Source organism: Bos indicus, chromosome 27 (assembly GCF_029378745.1).
Source record: "Bos indicus isolate NIAB-ARS_2022 breed Sahiwal x Tharparkar chromosome 27, NIAB-ARS_B.indTharparkar_mat_pri_1.0, whole genome shotgun sequence".
Lineage (NCBI taxonomy): Eukaryota > Metazoa > Chordata > Mammalia > Artiodactyla > Bovidae > Bos > Bos indicus.
This window is the reverse complement of record NC_091786.1, coordinates 19,345,201-19,362,775: the sequence shown is the minus strand read 5'-3', so window position 1 is coordinate 19,362,775 and position 17,575 is coordinate 19,345,201. Positions and strand designations below refer to the sequence as shown.

The following is a 17,575-nucleotide window of genomic DNA, read 5'->3' as shown; positions in this document are numbered from 1 at the left end:
TGCAAGAGACGTGGGTTTGATCCCTGGGTTGGGAAGATCTCCTGAAAGAGGGCATGGCAACCTGCTCCAGTATTCTTGCCTGGAAAATTCCATGGGCAGAGGAGCCTGGTGGGCTATATAGTCCATAGTGTCACTAAGAGTCAGACCAGACTGAGTGAATGAGCACAGCAGTACATAATATATTCCCATTTTACAAGAAAAGGTACTGCAGTTGAAAGATCTGTGTATTTTAGCCCAGACTGTAGAGTCAGATAGCTTTGAAGTTGTATTTCACAAGGCTGTGTGACTGGACGAATAGCACCCTCACTAAGCCTCTTTCTCTTCATCTGGCATAATATATTTGATGATAAAGGTGTTTTAAGTATTAAAAACTATTGGCATTATTACTGGAATTCAGTAAAAACAACCTAATTATTATTTTTTGTAAAATGTGACATACTTTATAGAGCTCTATATATTGTAGACAAATTGAGAATCTTCAGTAAATGCTCAGTAATCCCTATATATTGGATTTGCCTGAGAGGTACTATTTAAATGAAATATTTAGTACTTCACATTCTTGATACTTATTAAGAAACCTAGGAATATCTTTGACATTAAGATTTAAGCTGTTAACATTTGTACCTGTTTAAAGTGAGCACTTTAAGGAGAATTTCTTACATTTTTGTCTGTAACGTTTAGATATAAGGTGATGAGATTTTGAATAACTTGTACTTGAAATTAAATTCATTGCAGTCTCGTACCCTGGGTATTTGACTGAGTTTAACATTTGTATGTGCTGGCTGCTACTGTATGGAAATGGTGTATTCTTTATTTTACTAAAATGGGTATTAATTTGTATATATTTGTTGTTTATCAGGAAGTTAAATGAAGTTCGAAAGAGGTTGAATGAACTAAGAGAATTAGTTCATTATTATGAGCAAACATCAGATATGATGACAGATGCTGTGAATGAAAACACAAAAGAAGAAGAAACTGAAGAGTCGGAATATGATTCTGAGCATGAAAACTCTGAACCTGTTACTCATATTCGGTGAGAACTTTTTTCAAGTTTGTTTTTCTAACATACTCATTCTAATAGTACTTTTAATATGGAACAGAAAACCCTCAGTAGAGTGCTTACTGTTTGCATTTTACTTAAGCTTTTCTCCTGTAAGTCTGCTGTTTGGTCAGTGTAATCTTAACTTGTCCTGTAAAGAAAAGCAAGTAGGGATTTATTGAGTACGGAAGTTTAGTAAATTTGCTGTTTGTTACATCAAATATAAGTTAATTATAAGAAGTATATAATTTCTCATTTTCCTGTGTCTTTGTTTTTTGGTGTAATTTTAATTTTCTTTGTTGTGATTTTGATTTTTTTAGATATTTTTCTTCTTAAATTTCTGAATAGCTGAAGCCAGTGAAATGCAGGAGCCATTTATTTAAAAGATGAAATAGCCAATGATGTTCATAGTTTGGAATTATTTTTTTAGTAGTTCTAAAACTTTGATTTTTTAATATTACATATATTTTTTTACTTTAAGTAACTTGAGGCTGTTTTCCTTCCTTTCAGAAATCCACAAGTGGCTGCCACCTGGAACGAAGTAAATAGTAATTCTAATGCACAGTGTGTTTCTAACAATAGAGATGGGCGAGCAGTTAATTCTAACTGTGAAATTAACAACAGGTCTGCTGCCAACATAAGGGCTCTAAACATGCCTCCTCCTCCAGGTATGATTGACTCTATTCACAGATACTTGTATCATACTCTTGGGAAGTGGATTTTCTTTCTTTAGAGCTCTTAATTAAGTTCATTAAGTTACTGCATTTCAGTGATACATATTTTCAGCAGATTGTCGATACAATAGAGAAGGAGAACAGGAGATGCCTGTTGCACAAGGTCATGATGAGGAGGAGGAGGAGGAGGAAGCAGAAGATGAGGCCCTCAGTGGAGCTTCACTGTCTAGTCACAGCAGCAGCCTGATCATTGAGACTCCTGAAGATGCTGAATTTGAACATAAGATCCAGAAGCTTATGGCTGCAAAACTGAAACTTAGACACTTACAGAACCTTGTAGCCATGGTGCAGGTAAATACTGCTTTTTTTTTTTTTTAATCTGTCAAAAAATGTATAGTCTTGTAAGGTAAAATGTGTGTATATGTTTGATAATTATGTGGGTGTAAGTATACTAGTATATGTTTATTGGATTCTAACTATATAGTAGTTTATGTGCTTAGCACTTTACATGCCATATTACCAGAGATCAGCAAACTTTTCCTAAGGGTGAATTAGTAATTATTTTAGGCTTTGTGGGCCATAAAGTTTCTGTCATAATACCCAGCACAAAAGCAGCAATAGACAGTAAACAAATGAGCATGGCTGTGTACCAGTATAGCTTTATTACAAAACAAGTTTGTCTTCCTGCCAGAGATTCTAGTTCTGTATCTTGTAGAACGCAGTAGCATCTCATTTAGGTGGATATACATACAGACTAGAAATGTTAATTAACCACAGTTGTACTATTGTCAGAGCCAGAGTTGAGACTTCTAGCTGAGATCTTAACTCACTTGATGTAGAAAAACCATATGTTGTCTGAATTTTATTCAGTAAGGCCAAATAAGTAAAGTTGGACCTATTAGCTGTAAATTTTAAAAAAGCCATTTGTATATATGAACATAAAATTACGTAATTATTAATACACTCTAGACAGTGTATTTATTAACTGTTGTGGTTCAAAGTTATGACTAGCTCTAAACCTTTTTAAAAATGACTAAACTTTTAAAAATCATTCATCTATTACATATATATTTCTGTTGTTTTCTCAGCAGCGTAATCACTGTATAGAAGTATCCTTAAGAGTGTTTCTAAAGTATTCAAATTTATATGATTTTTGAAATCCAGAAATCTTTTGGTAAAATTAATCATTTGTTTGCATTTAGGTTTGCTTAGCTTACGTTACGTTGAAAAAATGAAGTGTATATAACCACACTAATAAATGTATAGAAAAAATTTTTTTGGCGAATAAAAAATTTCAAGTATTATTTAAAACCTCTTTTGAAATTCTTATTTTAAATTACTCAAGTGAAAGATGACTGTGTACTTTATTTTAAAATAAAAGAAATATTACTCATAAACTCCCTCTGAACCTTCATAATCCCATTCTCCTTTACAGAGGTTGCTGTGCATTTAAATCAGTTTGCAGTTGTAAACAAAAATTACATAAAAGTTTTGTTTTTTATTTCTTTGTGTTTATATAGATTATATTATTTTACAACTTGCTTTTTTTCCTACTACACATGTCAGAGATTTCTTCATAGCAGTGTGTTGTTTTTCAGTCACTAAGTCATGTCCAGATCTTTGTGACCCCATGAGCTGTAGCATGCCAGGTTTCTCCGACTTCATATCAGTGTATATATACCTGTCTATATAATTACACAGATAAATAATTATGAAATATAAATAATACCTTATATGTTTATACATATAACGTTGTTCTGTTGCTAAATCGTGTCTGACTTTGCAATCCCATGGACTGCAGCGCACTAGGCTACTTTATCCTTTACTATATCTCCTGAAGTTTGTTCAAATTCCTGTCCATTGAGTTGGTGATTCTGTCTAACCACCCCATCCTCTGCAGCTGCCTTCTTTTTTAACCTTCAGTCTTTCCCAACATAAGGATTTCCAGTGAGCCAGGTCTTTGCATCAGGTGACCAAAGTACTGGAGTTTCAGCTTCAGCATCAGTCCTTCCAGTGAATATTCAAGGTTGATTTCCTTTAGGATTGACTGATTGGATCTTCTTGCAGGCCAAAGGATTGTCAAGAGTCTTCTCTAGCATCACAATTTGGAGTCATCAATTCTTCAGTGCTCAGCCTTCTTTATGGTCCAACTCTCACATGTGTATATGACTAATGGAAAAACAGTAGCTTTGACTATATGGATGTTTGTTGGCAATGTGATGTCTTTGCTTTTTAATATGCTAAGTTTGTCATATCTTTCCTTCCAAGGAGCAAGCATCTTTTCATTTTGTGGCTGCAGTCACCATCTGCAGTGATTTTGGAGTCCAAGAAGACAAAATCTGTCACTGTTTCCACTTTTTCCCCTTCTGTTCGCCATGAAGTGATGGGACCAGATGCCATGATCTTAGTTTTTTTAATGTTGAGTTTCAAGCCTGGTTTTTCACTCTCCTCTTTCATTCTCATCAAGAGGCTCTTCAGTGTCTCTTCACTTTCTGCCATTAGAGTGGTATCATCTGCATATCTGAGCTTGTTGTTATTTCTCCCAGCAATCCTGATTCCAGCTTGGGAATAATAAATCAGAAATGGTGAATAACTTGGTGGCTTAGAGATGAGTCAGCTTAACTTCAGGTTTATGTTGACTGGAACTCTTTTGTTTTAGGGAAATGACATGTATGAAAAAAAAAGAAAACTGCAACCCCAAAGGATTAAGGGGCCTTGTCCTGAGAGCTTTTTAAAAAATGATCCAAAACTCCCCAAATTTTTGTATGTTTAAGATTGATAAGTTTTATTTATTTTATTATGGGTAGTTTTCTTTTGCTTGTGCCTTTACTTATATCCTTTTTTTCCAAGGGACTCAGGAGAAGTTCAAAACAATTATACAGTTACCATGATTGTATAAAACTATCATTATTCCTGATTAGATTAAGTGAGACAGCTTATATGTTCTGTAAAACCTTATGATGTCTTTTAAGTCTCCACATGTCCATCTGATGTATCTTAGTCTGTAAAACAATGTGTTAGTGCCCTCCAAGAGTAGAGTCTCTGTTTCCTGTCCTATGGAAGTTCTATAATCAAACCCCACTGGCCTCCAAAGTCAGGTTCCCTGGGGATTCCCAGCCCCTTTGCCGGATCCCCAGGCTGGGGAGACTGATGGGCCGCTTAGAACCTTCACAATAGTGCGAGAACTTCTTTGGTAGTATTGTTCTCCAATTTGTGGGTCGCCTACCTGCTGGGTATAGGATTTGGTTTTATTATGATTGCGACCCTCCTCCTATCTCATTGTGGCTTCTCCTTTGTCCTTGTATGTGGAGTATCTTTTTTTGGTGGGTTCCAGTGTCCACCTGTCGATGGTGGTTCAACAGCTAGTAGTGATTTTGGTGCTCTCTCAGAAGATGAGCGCTTGTCCTTCTGCTCCGCCATCTTGAACCAATCTCTTGTAATACAACATGTATTACATCAGTAATTCTGTAGTCAGTTACTTTTAGTGTTGGAGTTTATATCAAGTGATCAGACACCCTCATATAACAATCTGAAACTTCAGGGTATTTTTTTTCTCATACTTTGGTTTTTCCACTTATTGTGTGAAAATGCCTCATGATCCATTTTTGGTATCTTTGGGTTGCAACTCAGTTCTTTTTAAGCTTACTGTATTAGTAATATATTAGCTTAGCTTTTAGATCCATGAGAAGACCAGAGTAACACCATGTCTAGAAGCTTAAAATGGATTAGACAGGTTTGCAATCTAGTCAGCTTTAACTCTTTAAGATTTTACTATAATTCTATATCCAGCAGTTAGAGTTTCAGTTGATATCTGCAGAGAAAGCATGTATAAAGTGTACAGTATTAAATATTTTTAAGAAAATGTGACAGATGACCTCCAGTCTTAACATTTTAATAAGTACATTGATTTTAACAGAAGATATGGACCTACTGTTAGGAAGATAAGTAATTTTTTGTTGTTTTTGTTGTTTTTCCAGTGACACATTTGAGATGGTTCATTCTCATTAGCTTTTCTATTGGGAGCCATTGGTACTTGTTTCACAAACTAAATACCAAAGTGAGGAAATGGAAAACTAACTGAGCAAGTGATACTAGACATAAATTATTAAATTGTTGATATAAAAGTTATATATCTGAAGAAAAATGATCTCATATCAAGAGTTCCCAGCTTCAGTGATGCAGTTTTTATCTTTTTCATATAAACTGTTTTTTGATAGTTCACAATCTAGTCAAGGAAGGAAAAGTCAAACTAGTATTTGCCAGTACTAGGTAATTGGCAGCTCAAATTATTAATGTACTGTTTTAGTTTTAGTACTTTATTTCTTGTCATTGGTAGAAGATGAACTTCATTATTCTCTAAAAATCATGCTTTCCCTACTGCTTTCAATTTTATGTGAATTTTACAACCGAGTCATATTTTACTAAGTTATGAATTGGATAATGTCTTTACATATCAAGATGATTTTAATATAATGATGCTATTTTAGGACGATGATGCAGCCAATCAAGGAGTTACTTCTGTGGAGGATTTCTTCCCAGCAGAAGACACCAAACAAAATGCAAATAACACTAGAGGAAATGCCAATAAAACACAAAAAGATGCTAGAGTAAATGAAAAGGCAAGGTATGTTAAGCTTCTGACTTTCATGTAATAAAAATTTAGTGCTTGTTAGAAAGTCTCCATAGGTACTCTACTACATCATGTTTAATGCTGTTATCAGATTTATTGGAGTCCACAAATATAATGTCAATTTAATTATAGAGAGAAATTTTATGAGGCTAAACTACAGCAGCAACAGAGAGAACTCAAACAATTGCAGGAAGAAAGAAAGAAACTGATTGAGATTCAAGAGAAAATTCAAGAATTGCAAAAGGCATGTCCTAACCTACAGGTAATTAGGAAATTTCTTTGTTTGTCTGAAGAAAGATGTTTAAAGCCTTAATGTCAATTGAAAGTACTCCTTGTCTTTTCTAGTACTAATATGATAGATTTATAAATCTTTCATGATTAAAGAAATGGAGGGACAAATGAAATGGGTTAGGGATGTACCTTTATACTGTGAAAGATAGCATATATGAATTAACTCTGATTATTTACATTCTTCACTTGTTGGGCTGCCTGGCTAGTGATTCAGAACATGTGTGTTCATAACTATTTATTATATTAAGATATTTTGGTTTGAACTTTGCAGTTAAGGGAGAAGCATTTCCATTTCTTACTGGTCTAAAATTACATGGTAAAGCTGTTAAGCTACTGTGAGTTTTTTTGGAAATTAAAATACTTTATTTGTAGTTTGAATATTATATGTATATATGCTTATTAAATGGTACCCCACACATGGGTGTTTGAGATTGAGCAGAGAATGTACAGTCTTTGTCCATGTCATGTAATCAGGAGTAGGGTTAATATGGGAGGGAACTATCCATTCTTTTGGAGGTTTTTCCTACACTTTATTGTTATGAATAGCTTTATTTATGAGTCAGGTTTTGTTTTCAAAGAAAAGGAAATGTATCAAGTGATATTTCTAATATAACTTTGTTTTCTAGATGTTTATCTTTTATTCTTTGTCTACGTCTTTTTTCTTGTTCCCAGTCTAAATACCAGAGGAATATATGCTAGAGTTGGGTTGAGTATATGACATTTTCCACAGTAATGTTTTATTCCTCATGTTCTGGAGGGTTAGTAATACTGATCATCTTTAGCCTGCATTTTCATCTTGTTTTCTTATGTTAGGTTTTCTTTGAATCATGATGGCAATTGAGGTGTGGCAATAAAAAACTAAATATGGTACCAAAGCCCTAGAGAAATGGTGAATAATTGCTTTTATGAAATTAACTTAATTACTTTAATTCTTTATAATAGTTTTTATTAATTCTTTTTTAGCTGTCAGCTGCTAGTGTGGGTAATTGTCCCACAAAAACACATATGCCAGCTGTTACTTCATCCCCAACCGTTAATGAGAATGAAGCCAGTACAAACAAATCTGGTTTTGAGCCTCATGATTCTTCAGTGGTAGATAATGAGGTATTGTATATTGCATCTTGTTCCTGGGTCTTAAGTCATGTCTTAAGGAAGAAAACTGAATATCCGTGAAACATGTTTTTAAATGTAGCCTATTATGTAGCCTATTAAGTTGTGGAAAGAAATAATTTTTTCCAAAAAGTAATTAAGTTGAGATACTTCTAAATATCTTAAGTCTTGCCCTTTATTAACAAATATTTGGCAGACTTGTATGTAAGGAATAGTTACAGTAAGTAGTATTCATTTCAATTAGAAAAACTTGTCCTTTGGCATTTTATTTATATGTGATTTGTGGAAAACATAACAACTTTCTCTCAATAGTTGATGAAGTTAATATGTCCGTGTTCAGTTGCTTAGTCATGTCTGACTCTTTTGCAGCCACATGGACTGTGGCACAGGCTCCTCTGTCCATGGGATTTCCCAGACATGAATACTGGAGTGGGTTGCCATTTCCTCCTCCAGGGAATCTTCCTGACCCAGAGATGGAAACCGTGACTTGCGTGTCTCCTGACTGTATTCATTAAGAATTAATGGTTGCCTAATTTTTTTTTTTTCTAATTTTATTTTATTTTTAAACTTTACATAATTGTATTAGTTTTGCCAAATATCAAAATGAATCCGCCACAGGTATACATGTTATTTCTAAAATAGCATTTTAACCTTCATGGGTGTCTCAGTGTAAAAAGGATAGAGTCAGGATAGAAATTTTTGTTGGTGTTAGCAATAGTATTAACCTGTTTTTCTTTAAGGCTGAAACAAATCCAGTATTTATAGTAACTTGACTGTAACTTTTGAAATAACAGGTATGGTCAGATATGCGAAGACATGAAATGTTAAGGGAGGAGCTACGACAGAGAAGAAAGCAGCTGGAAGCTCTGATGGCTGAACATCAGAGGAGGCAAGGTCTGGCTGAAACTGCATCTCCAGTGGCTGTTTCACTGAGAAGTGATGGATCTGAGAACCTGTGTACACCTCAGCAAAGCAGAACAGAAAAGTAAGAGAGGTGTTTAAATCAGTTTAAAAAATACCACCAACTTAACACTTGTAGGATAGGCAAGCCTCATTTTCCCTCTGCATCACAGCACAAGTCTGCTATTGCAGTGAGGCTTGGGTGTTATGCATCACCTTTGTGACTCAGTGCAGCTACTTTCTGTTGTAACTTCTCATAGCATCACTTTTCTCTCTTTTAAAATTTTTTTAAAAAATTACTAAGACACTTGACCAAACTGATAGAGATTTTCTTGAGGGTTTTGATCTAGAAAACTGTCACTCATGGAAAAGTTAAAAGTTGAGGGAGGTTTACTTTAGGAATGAGTCCCAGGGGATATGATTACTGGTTTAATTTATTTGAAGAATTGTTTTGTGGAAGTCAGAGTAAACATTTTATATTACAGCAGTTGGAGAGTAACAGCCATCTCATAGTTAATTATCCCTAAATGAAGTTTTATATACACAACCCATGTATGCATATACATGTACATACATTTATGTAATTTTTTTTGGTGAGGGGTATAGAGTTTGTTTCATAGTAGGAGGTGAAGTAGCTCATCTCCAGAATGATCTGTATTTTGTCTCTTAATCTCCAGAACAATGGCAACTTGGGGAGGTTCTACCCAGTGTGCCCTAGATGAAGAAGGGGATGAAGATGGTTACCTTTCTGAAGGAATTATTCGGACAGACGAAGAGGAGGAAGAGGAGGAGCAAGATGCCAGTTCCAATGATAACTTTCATATGTATCCTCCAAACAGTGCAAATCGTAATTCTTACAATGTAAAGGAAACTAAAAATAGGTTAGTTTCAGTGTTTTAACTTTTTGCTTGATTTTAAAGAGTTTCCTGTCTTTCTGACACCAAGCAGTTCTTCAGTTACCTGAACCAAGTGCATGTTCCACTACATAATTCCAACACTAACTGCCTGGAGTTGGCCAGACTCCACAGGTTAGGAGACTCAGTCCCAAGAAGAGTGCCCTCACTTCAGATGCCACTTTAAAGTCTCGAGTCTTCAGAGCACCCGCACTTCTGTATGACTTGGCTATAGATTTTGGGATTTCCTGGCTTTGCTTTGCCGACAAAGGTCTGTATAGTCAAAGCTATGGTTTTTCCAGTAGTCATGTATGGATGTAAGAGTTGGACCATAAAGAAGGCTGAGTGCCAAAGAATTAATGCTTTTGAACTGTAGTGCTGGGAAGACTGTTGTGCTGGGCAGACTCTCGAGAGTCCCTTGCATAGGAAGGAGATCAAACCAGTCAATCCTAAAGGAAATCAACCCTGAATATTCATTGGAAGGACTGATGCTGAAGCTCCAATACTTTGGCCATCTGGTGCTAGGACCTGACTCCTTGGAAAAGACTGATGCTGGGAAAGATTGAAGGTGGGAGGAGAAGGGGGTGACAGAGGATGAGATGGTTGGATGGCATCACTGACTCGATGGACATGAGTTGGAGCAAACTCAGGGAGATAGTGATGGACAGAGAAGCCCGGCATGTGCAGTTAGGACGTGACTTAGCAACTGAACAACAACAGCAACAGCCTCTTTCATGTTCCATCATTTGCTAAAACAGCTCATAGAGCTCTGGAAAATACTTGTATTTACTGACTTATGAAAGATATTACTCAGAGAAAGAGATGTGTAAAGCATGGGTGGGTTGGGAAGGAGCAAAGAGTTTTTATGCCCTCTCTGGGCACATCAGCTGCCTAGTACTTCACTGTGTTCAACCCAGAAGCTGTCCTCACCATGCTGTTTATGAGTTTTTATGGTGATTTCTTTACACAGGCAGAATTGATTAAGTTATTGGCGATTAAGCTCAGTCTCCCTCCCTGGAAGTTTGGGGAATGCTGAAAGTTCCAACCTAACATCTGGTTGGTTTTTCTGGTGACCAGTCCTCATCATGAAGCTAACTAGGGTTTGCCAAAAGGAGCGCATGATGAATAACAGAAGCAGTTGGCACTCAGGAGATGGTCAGGAGTTAGGAGCTCTGTGCTGGGAACCTGGGACAAAGACCACATAGGGTGTTTACTTTATCACAGGAGACTGTTGTCAAGATAGATTCCAGCTCGATAGCAGGAAGGTTGATTATCTTTGATCTTCACTCTTGTTTTGGGGAATTAAGCAAAAATAAAAATCATAGATAGTAAAAAAAAGATGTGTCAGCAAAGATGTCTACTGCATTGTTATTTATAACCAAAATACATTTCATGTATAAAAAGATGGTTTAAGTATTTGCACTTGATGGGGTGTTATGTGGCTAAGCTTAAAGGCTTGAAGAGTGGGAAAATGCTTGTGATAAAGTATCCATAATAACTTTTCATTTTGAAGAATACAGAATTATATGAACTCTTCTCTGTAAAACATAAGTGAAAAAAGACTGAAAAGGAATGCAAAGTGATACTGTACAAGACTAGAAATCCGGAATTTTTCTCACTCTATTTTACATACATTTTAAGTTCAGTGAACTTAAAAATGGAATACAGGCGTATGGGACCAAGCAGGGTATCAAGGTTTTTTGCTAGATTTAAAATACACATAATTACATAAAATGACAATGCTTTAAATCTTGTGTTAGGTGGAAGAACAATCGCCCTTTTTCAGCAGATGGAAATTATCGTCCTTTAGCCAAGACAAGACAACAGAATATCAGCATGCAGCGTCAGGAAAACCTTCGCTGGGTGTCCGAACTCTCTTATGTAGAAGAGAAAGAACAATGGCAAGAACAAATTAATCAGCTAAAGAAACAACTTGATTTCAGTGTCAATATTTGTCAGACTTTAATGCAAGACCAGCAGGTAAAGTTTACTCTGCAAGTAAATTTTTTTAATCTTGTTTTTGAAGCAGTACACATTTTTCTCAAGTCATTGGTAACTGTTAAGGAAAATTTTTTCTTTCCACAGACTCTGTCTTGTCTGCTACAAACTCTTCTCACAAGTCCTTATAGTGTTATGCCCAGCAGTGTTGCATCCCCGCAAGTGCACCTTATAATGCACCAGTTGAACCAGTGCTATACCCAGCTAACGTGGCAGCAGAATAATGTACAGAGGTAATTTGCTCCTTAGAAGTAGTGAGAATGTGTACTCAGTGCTAAAGCTCAGTTTTAGCATTGGTTTGCAGTGTAAAAGCAAAGGTTTTACAGTTACCTTCTGGGAGAGAAGGGCTGAACCAAATTGCATTTTTGAATCTTCTCTGATTCCTGAGAATTTTATAAGCAGTGATTTTTGCCTAATGTTTTCTTTTAATTCTGTGGACCAGACTTAAAAAAAATAACTATGGTTTTCAACTTTACACTTAACCTTAGGTGAAAGTGTTGTCATTATGCCTATCTGATAGAAGTGCTAAGTGTAGTTCTTGTTCCAAAGGCTAAGTTATTAAGCATGCAGCACAAGCAAATATTTGTTATAGTAAACATCAGAGCAGCCAGTTTGTTCCACATACCATTTTTTGTTTTGTTTTTAATTAACTGTTATTTAACATTATAAATAATGTTATATTTATTATTATAAATATAATAAATATAATTATGGCTGGGTTGGATTTTCATTGCTGTGTGGGTTTTTCTCTAGTTGCAGTGAACATGGGCTACTCTGTAGTTGGCACGGGCTTCTTATTGCAGTGGCTTCTCCTGTTGTAGAGCGTGGGCTCTAGGGCGCCCAGGCTTCAGTAGTTGTGGTTCTCAGTCTCTTGAGCACAGGCTCAGTAGTTGTGGCACGTGGGCTTAGTTAATCCGTGGCACATGGGATCTTTGCAGACTAGGGATCGAACTCATGTCTCCTGCATTGGTAGGCAGATTCTTTACCACTGAGCCACCAGAGAACCCTGTGTTCCACATACTGTTGAATCATTTTATATATATATATATACACACACACACACTTGGATATACTTGACATAGATGCTAATGTAACTAATCTTTAAATTACTGACTCCTTCAATTTTTATAGGTTGAAACAAATGCTCAGTGAACTCATGCACCAACAAAATCAGCATCCAGAAAAACCTGCAAGCAAGGAAGGAGGCAGTGGTGCATCACACCCTCCTTCTCCCAGTTTATTTTGTCCTTTCAACTTTCCAACTCAGCCTGTAAATCTGTTTAACCTACCGGGATTTACTAATTTTTCGTCATTTGCACCAAGTAAGTGGCCAAAAACTTAAAGGAAAATAAGTAAATGCAGAGTCCTTGAGAATAACATTTGTGTAATACATGGATTTTTATCATTTACTTTTGGAATGGTAGGAAGTGTTTGCAAAGAAAAATATAAATTCTTCTCTACTTTAATTCTTTATAGTGAATGTTTAAACTGAATATGGTTGCTAGTGAAATAAAGTTATGAAATGTTTGCTTAGTCTTAACATCTTTGAATTATTCCACAGCTATTTATCAAAGAAAGAAATTAACTTGTCTACTGACTACTATACATCAGGTGCTCTGTAAGATATTAGGAGAGGAGAGGTGCATAGGACAGCACCCTTCTAGAGGAGTTTTATGTCTTCGTAGGGAGATAAACCTCTAGGCTAAGGGTGACTGTTTGGTTCAGGCTCATATTTACTTTTATTTAGTTCAGACTTTTTTCAGACTTTCTCCTCCTGTCATGTGCCATACAGTATATAAGTGGCTGGGATTCAAAGATGAGTAAAGCTGATGCTTTAAGGCATTTAAGAGTCTAGTGGGGAAGCTAAAAGTGTCAGTAAATGCTTGGTGCTTTGTCATGGGTGCTGTAGGCTGGGTGCAGGTGGGGTTGAATAGCCTGCTTTTTGCGGGTACCGGATTGTCTGCAAATCTAGAAAGGGATAGTAAAGCTAAAGAACCAATAGAACTTTTTTCCAGGGAGTTTAGAAGGGAAAGGACTTTCTGATCAGTGGAACCACTTAGAGTTGCAAAGCAGGGGAACAAGTGTATCATGTAAAGAATTTAGAGGTCATAAAGTGTGGCTGGTGTTTTGGGCCTTGGCAGGGGCAGAGTAGTTCATGTGCTGGAACACAGCAGAGGCCCTTGTGCTGGGCAAAGAAGCTTGGACTTTCCATTGCTTACTAGAGGGGACACTGGCGGACTTTGGGCAGAGGAATGGCATGAAATTTATATTTTAGAATGATGACACTAGTCATAGTGTTGATTGAGATTGGGGGGACAGAGCTGAGAGTATAGATGGTGAACAAAAGGCTATTGCAGTAATAGCAGGAAGGGGACGATAGCTTGACCTAAGACATTGGCAGTAGTGATAAGAAAAAGGAGTAATTTTAAAAATGTTCTGGAGATAGAATGATCAGTTAGATGGGTCATGAAGAGAGAGGAGTTGAAGGTGTTTGCCGGAGAATATATGAAGAGAAAAAGGGTTGGGAGGGTTTTGTAAATATAAATATCCATGTATCACAGTGTATTTTCTTAATGGGATTGTAAAAGTAATAGTGTTAAACAGTTTAACAAGTTTTTTAGTTCTTGAGTGTGGGTTAATACTGGCAGTAAATGTTTTTTGACTAGGCTGTTTAAGTAACAAATAATATAGGCAATTAAACGTACTGTTCCTTTTTGTCATAATACGCCTTCTACCAATGGCAGCTCTGTTCAGAGACTGTTCATTCTTCATCATGTAGTTCAGTTTCCTGAAACCTTGTTCCCCTTCTCCTCCAAGTTGTTAGTGGCCCCTTTGCAAATACCTCTGATGCAGCACTGTATGTTAAAGTATGTGATTATATTTTACTTCTCAGTTAGATTGGAAAGAACCTGAGCTTTGGAGTCATGCAGACCTGAGATCTAACTTTTGCTTTCATTTACTAGGCATTTGATCTCTAAGCCTATTTTCTCACTAGTCAAATAAATACAGTACCTATTTCACAGCATTGTTTTGAGCATTGAAAGAAGTAACATGTAATGCGCCTACAGTAGAGTCTAATGCACCTGCAGTAGAGTCATGCTTACTTTGATAAATATCATGTATTATTTTTTCTAACTTTTAACTCTTAAGGAGGTGGGGATCGATATTTATCTTTGAATCACCAATGCTGAAAACATAGTAGGACTGAGCTGCAAAACAGTGATTAAATAAATGAGTGATGTTGTTTAGTTGCTAAATCGTGTCCAACTCTTTTGCAACCCCATGGATTGTAGCCCATCAGGCTCCTCTGTCCATGGGATTTCCCCAGCAAGAATACTGGAGTGGGCTGCCATTTCCTTCTCTAGGGGATCTTCCTGACCCAAGGATCAAACCTTCATCTCCTGCATTGGCAGGTGGATTCTTTACCACTGAACCACCCTGTTAGTTTATTTTAATTAGTTTTTTGTTTTGGTGGATTGGAATGGCACATTTAATTAAAACTATCTTTGAATTTTGTTTTAAGGTTAAAGGTGCTTCTGTATCTTACCCATTGTTTTTATTTACTAGGTATGAATTTCAGCCCTTTATTTCCTTCTAATTTTGGAGATTTTTCTCAAAATATTTCTACACCCACTGAACAGCAGCAACCGTTAGCCCAGAATCCTTCAGGGAAAACAGAATACATGGCTTTTCCAAAACCTTTTGAAAGTAGTTCTTCTATTGGAGCAGAAAAACAAAGGTACTTTATTGTAAACATAATCCATTATTTGCTTAAGCGTCACTTGGTGATTATATGTATTATATGTCATTTGAAAATGTAATTAGGGAGGATGTTTGTGATTGTTTGGCTTGAGAGTGTTGAGAATGAAGCTTTGACTTCTTACCAGAGGTCTCTCAGGCATACATCTGCTGCTAACGCTGGTTCAAAAACAGTTCAGAGTTTTGATCAGAGTGTCCTGTGGGATTCAGTTTGAAAGAATAAGACCTAATCTATAGAGTATCTTTGGCCTTGATTTCGTACCTTTCTTTAAGATTATAAACAGTTCACTGTTCATTGGTTTAGAACTGGAAACTAACATTAACTACTGGAGGATGGTTTTTATAAAGTGATGACTTGTTTGATTCATAGCCCCTGATTAGAGTATGTGCCCAGGGTGCATCCAGACACAATGTTGAATGCTATTAGATTGTAAAAACAAATTTTGCCAAGAAAGTTTTAGTGATACATACTATCAGTCATAGTCAGGATTTTCTTTGTTTCTCACACGTTTACTATTTTTTCAATGTGATATTCTTCCCAGTTATAATTTTGACTCAAATAGTGTGAAAGACTTACTGGCCCGGGTTAATCATTCTCTAAGCATTTTTATGGCACAGTAAATAAGTTTTTTATGATTGTTTTAATCCAGAAAATGATTTTGATAGCCAGCTGATAAAAATATTATAACCTTTTTATTGTTATTTCCTTCAGAAAAACTTTAAAAGGATGAAAAATTCGATTTTTTGAGCCTAATACTTGTTCTGTCAGAAGTATCTGTATGATTTTGTCTTTCCTATTCCTTTATAAATGTATGTCACATTACTTTCCTTTTAGTTATGTGTTGGGGCATGTCTCAAGCTCTTAGCACTTTGATAGTTTTTAAATCATGAACTTTTTTTATTTTTTACTTAATTAACAACAAATTCTTAGAATTTGACTTCCTGTTTGTCTTGAGGAATCCTGGGATGGACTGCCCTGAACTTGTTGATGCCTTTTCTTAGCTGTACTAACCACTTTTTCCTACTAAGTCTCATTTTATTCTGTGAAAGTATCCTATTGTCAGAGCCTGAGACCGTGTTTAGTGCTCAGTTGCCATTCAAAAATGATTTAAGCAATGGACATTTATTCAAAGCCTTAGCCTTCCTGTTGAAAGGTCCCTACTTCAGTATTAACTGTATTTTATATTTAATTGATAGTTAAAAAATAAAGGATGGATCTGGATATTACTGTTTTAAATATTTGACTACTTCAGATTAGACCTCATCTCTTGCTAAAATTTCAGCTGTTATAGATTCTCTGAATTAAATGGCTGGAGATAACAAAGAGGTCAAATGAAACATTGTAGTCTTGAGCTGGGATCAGGAAACTGTTCCTATAAAGGCCTAGCTAGTAAATATTGCTAGAGATAGAGATAACCATTTGTCTATGCCATTTTTGCACAGAAGCATTCATAAACAGTTATGTAAACATATTAATTGCTGTGTTCCAATAACATTTGATCTATGATCAGTGAAGTTTGAATTTTATATGATTTTCATGTGTCACAAGCTATTTTTCTCTGTTTTTTCCCCAACCTTTTAAGAATATAAAGCTCATTCATAGCTCTCAGGCCATACAAAAACAGGCAGCAAGCTGAATTTGGCATGTAAACTGTAGGTCTGCTGTCTTTATCTTGAGTTACTCCCTGTAGATCAGTGTCTCCCAAATTATATTCTTAGGAACACTGTTGTCCATGTCAGGTTCTGTAATAAAAAGTTTTGTACATCCTATTCACTGTGTTCTCTTCTAAGACATATATTAAAGGACATTGGCATATTAAAAGTTCTGAGAAGTGCCTGTTTAACTTTGTTTTGCCCATTTTCCCCCAGACTTAGTTAACCATTGAATTCCTGTTAACATATTCAAGGATGTTTAGTAGATAAAATTTGGAAAGTGACACTAGACTAATAGAGCTAAACGAGGTTTAATGTGCAGAGAAATAAATTACTCGTTATGTGACCAATTGTCTTCACCAAATTCTGGTTATATTTGGACTGCTGTAGGTGACACAGATCCATGTATGTTTCCAGCTATGGTTCTTTTTCAGTTGTTTCTGTGTTTTTTTTTTTTCCTTTTGTGTCCCATCCTCCCTTGATTTTTCTTTCCCACTCTTTTCCATCTTGATTGTTGGATCTTTGGAACTTGAACTAGTGAAAATGGTTTAGTGAGAAAGATCCAAAATTAAATTTTAAAATAATTTAGTAAATTAGTCTGTGTAATGTTTTCATATTTAATGTATAT

The 17,575-nt window shown here is 35.8% G+C and overlaps 1 protein-coding gene across 20 annotated transcripts in view; it reads left to right on the top strand.

Moving 5' to 3' along the window:
* PCM1 (pericentriolar material 1) overlaps positions 1–17,575 on the top strand; it is an 89,517-nt gene that overhangs the window by 33,337 nt on the left and 38,605 nt on the right. For 15 of the 20 annotated variants that reach the window (XM_070781584.1, XM_070781583.1, XM_070781580.1 and 12 more), the window contains 12 exons: positions 860–1,033; positions 1,550–1,707; positions 1,826–2,064; positions 6,201–6,337; positions 6,476–6,605; positions 7,598–7,738; positions 8,539–8,729; positions 9,322–9,525; positions 11,298–11,517; positions 11,623–11,768; positions 12,667–12,857; positions 15,103–15,274. In XM_070781584.1, the coding sequence (XP_070637685.1) occupies positions 860–1,033; positions 1,550–1,707; positions 1,826–2,064; positions 6,201–6,337; positions 6,476–6,605; positions 7,598–7,738; positions 8,539–8,729; positions 9,322–9,525; positions 11,298–11,517; positions 11,623–11,768; positions 12,667–12,857; positions 15,103–15,274 (2,103 nt within the window). The remainder of the gene's footprint in view (positions 1–859; positions 1,034–1,549; positions 1,708–1,825; positions 2,065–6,200; positions 6,338–6,475; positions 6,606–7,597; positions 7,739–8,538; positions 8,730–9,321; positions 9,526–11,297; positions 11,518–11,622; positions 11,769–12,666; positions 12,858–15,102; positions 15,275–17,575) is intronic. The other 5 variants (XM_070781588.1, XM_019953421.2, XM_019953425.2 and 2 more) reach the window with 1 other exon arrangement.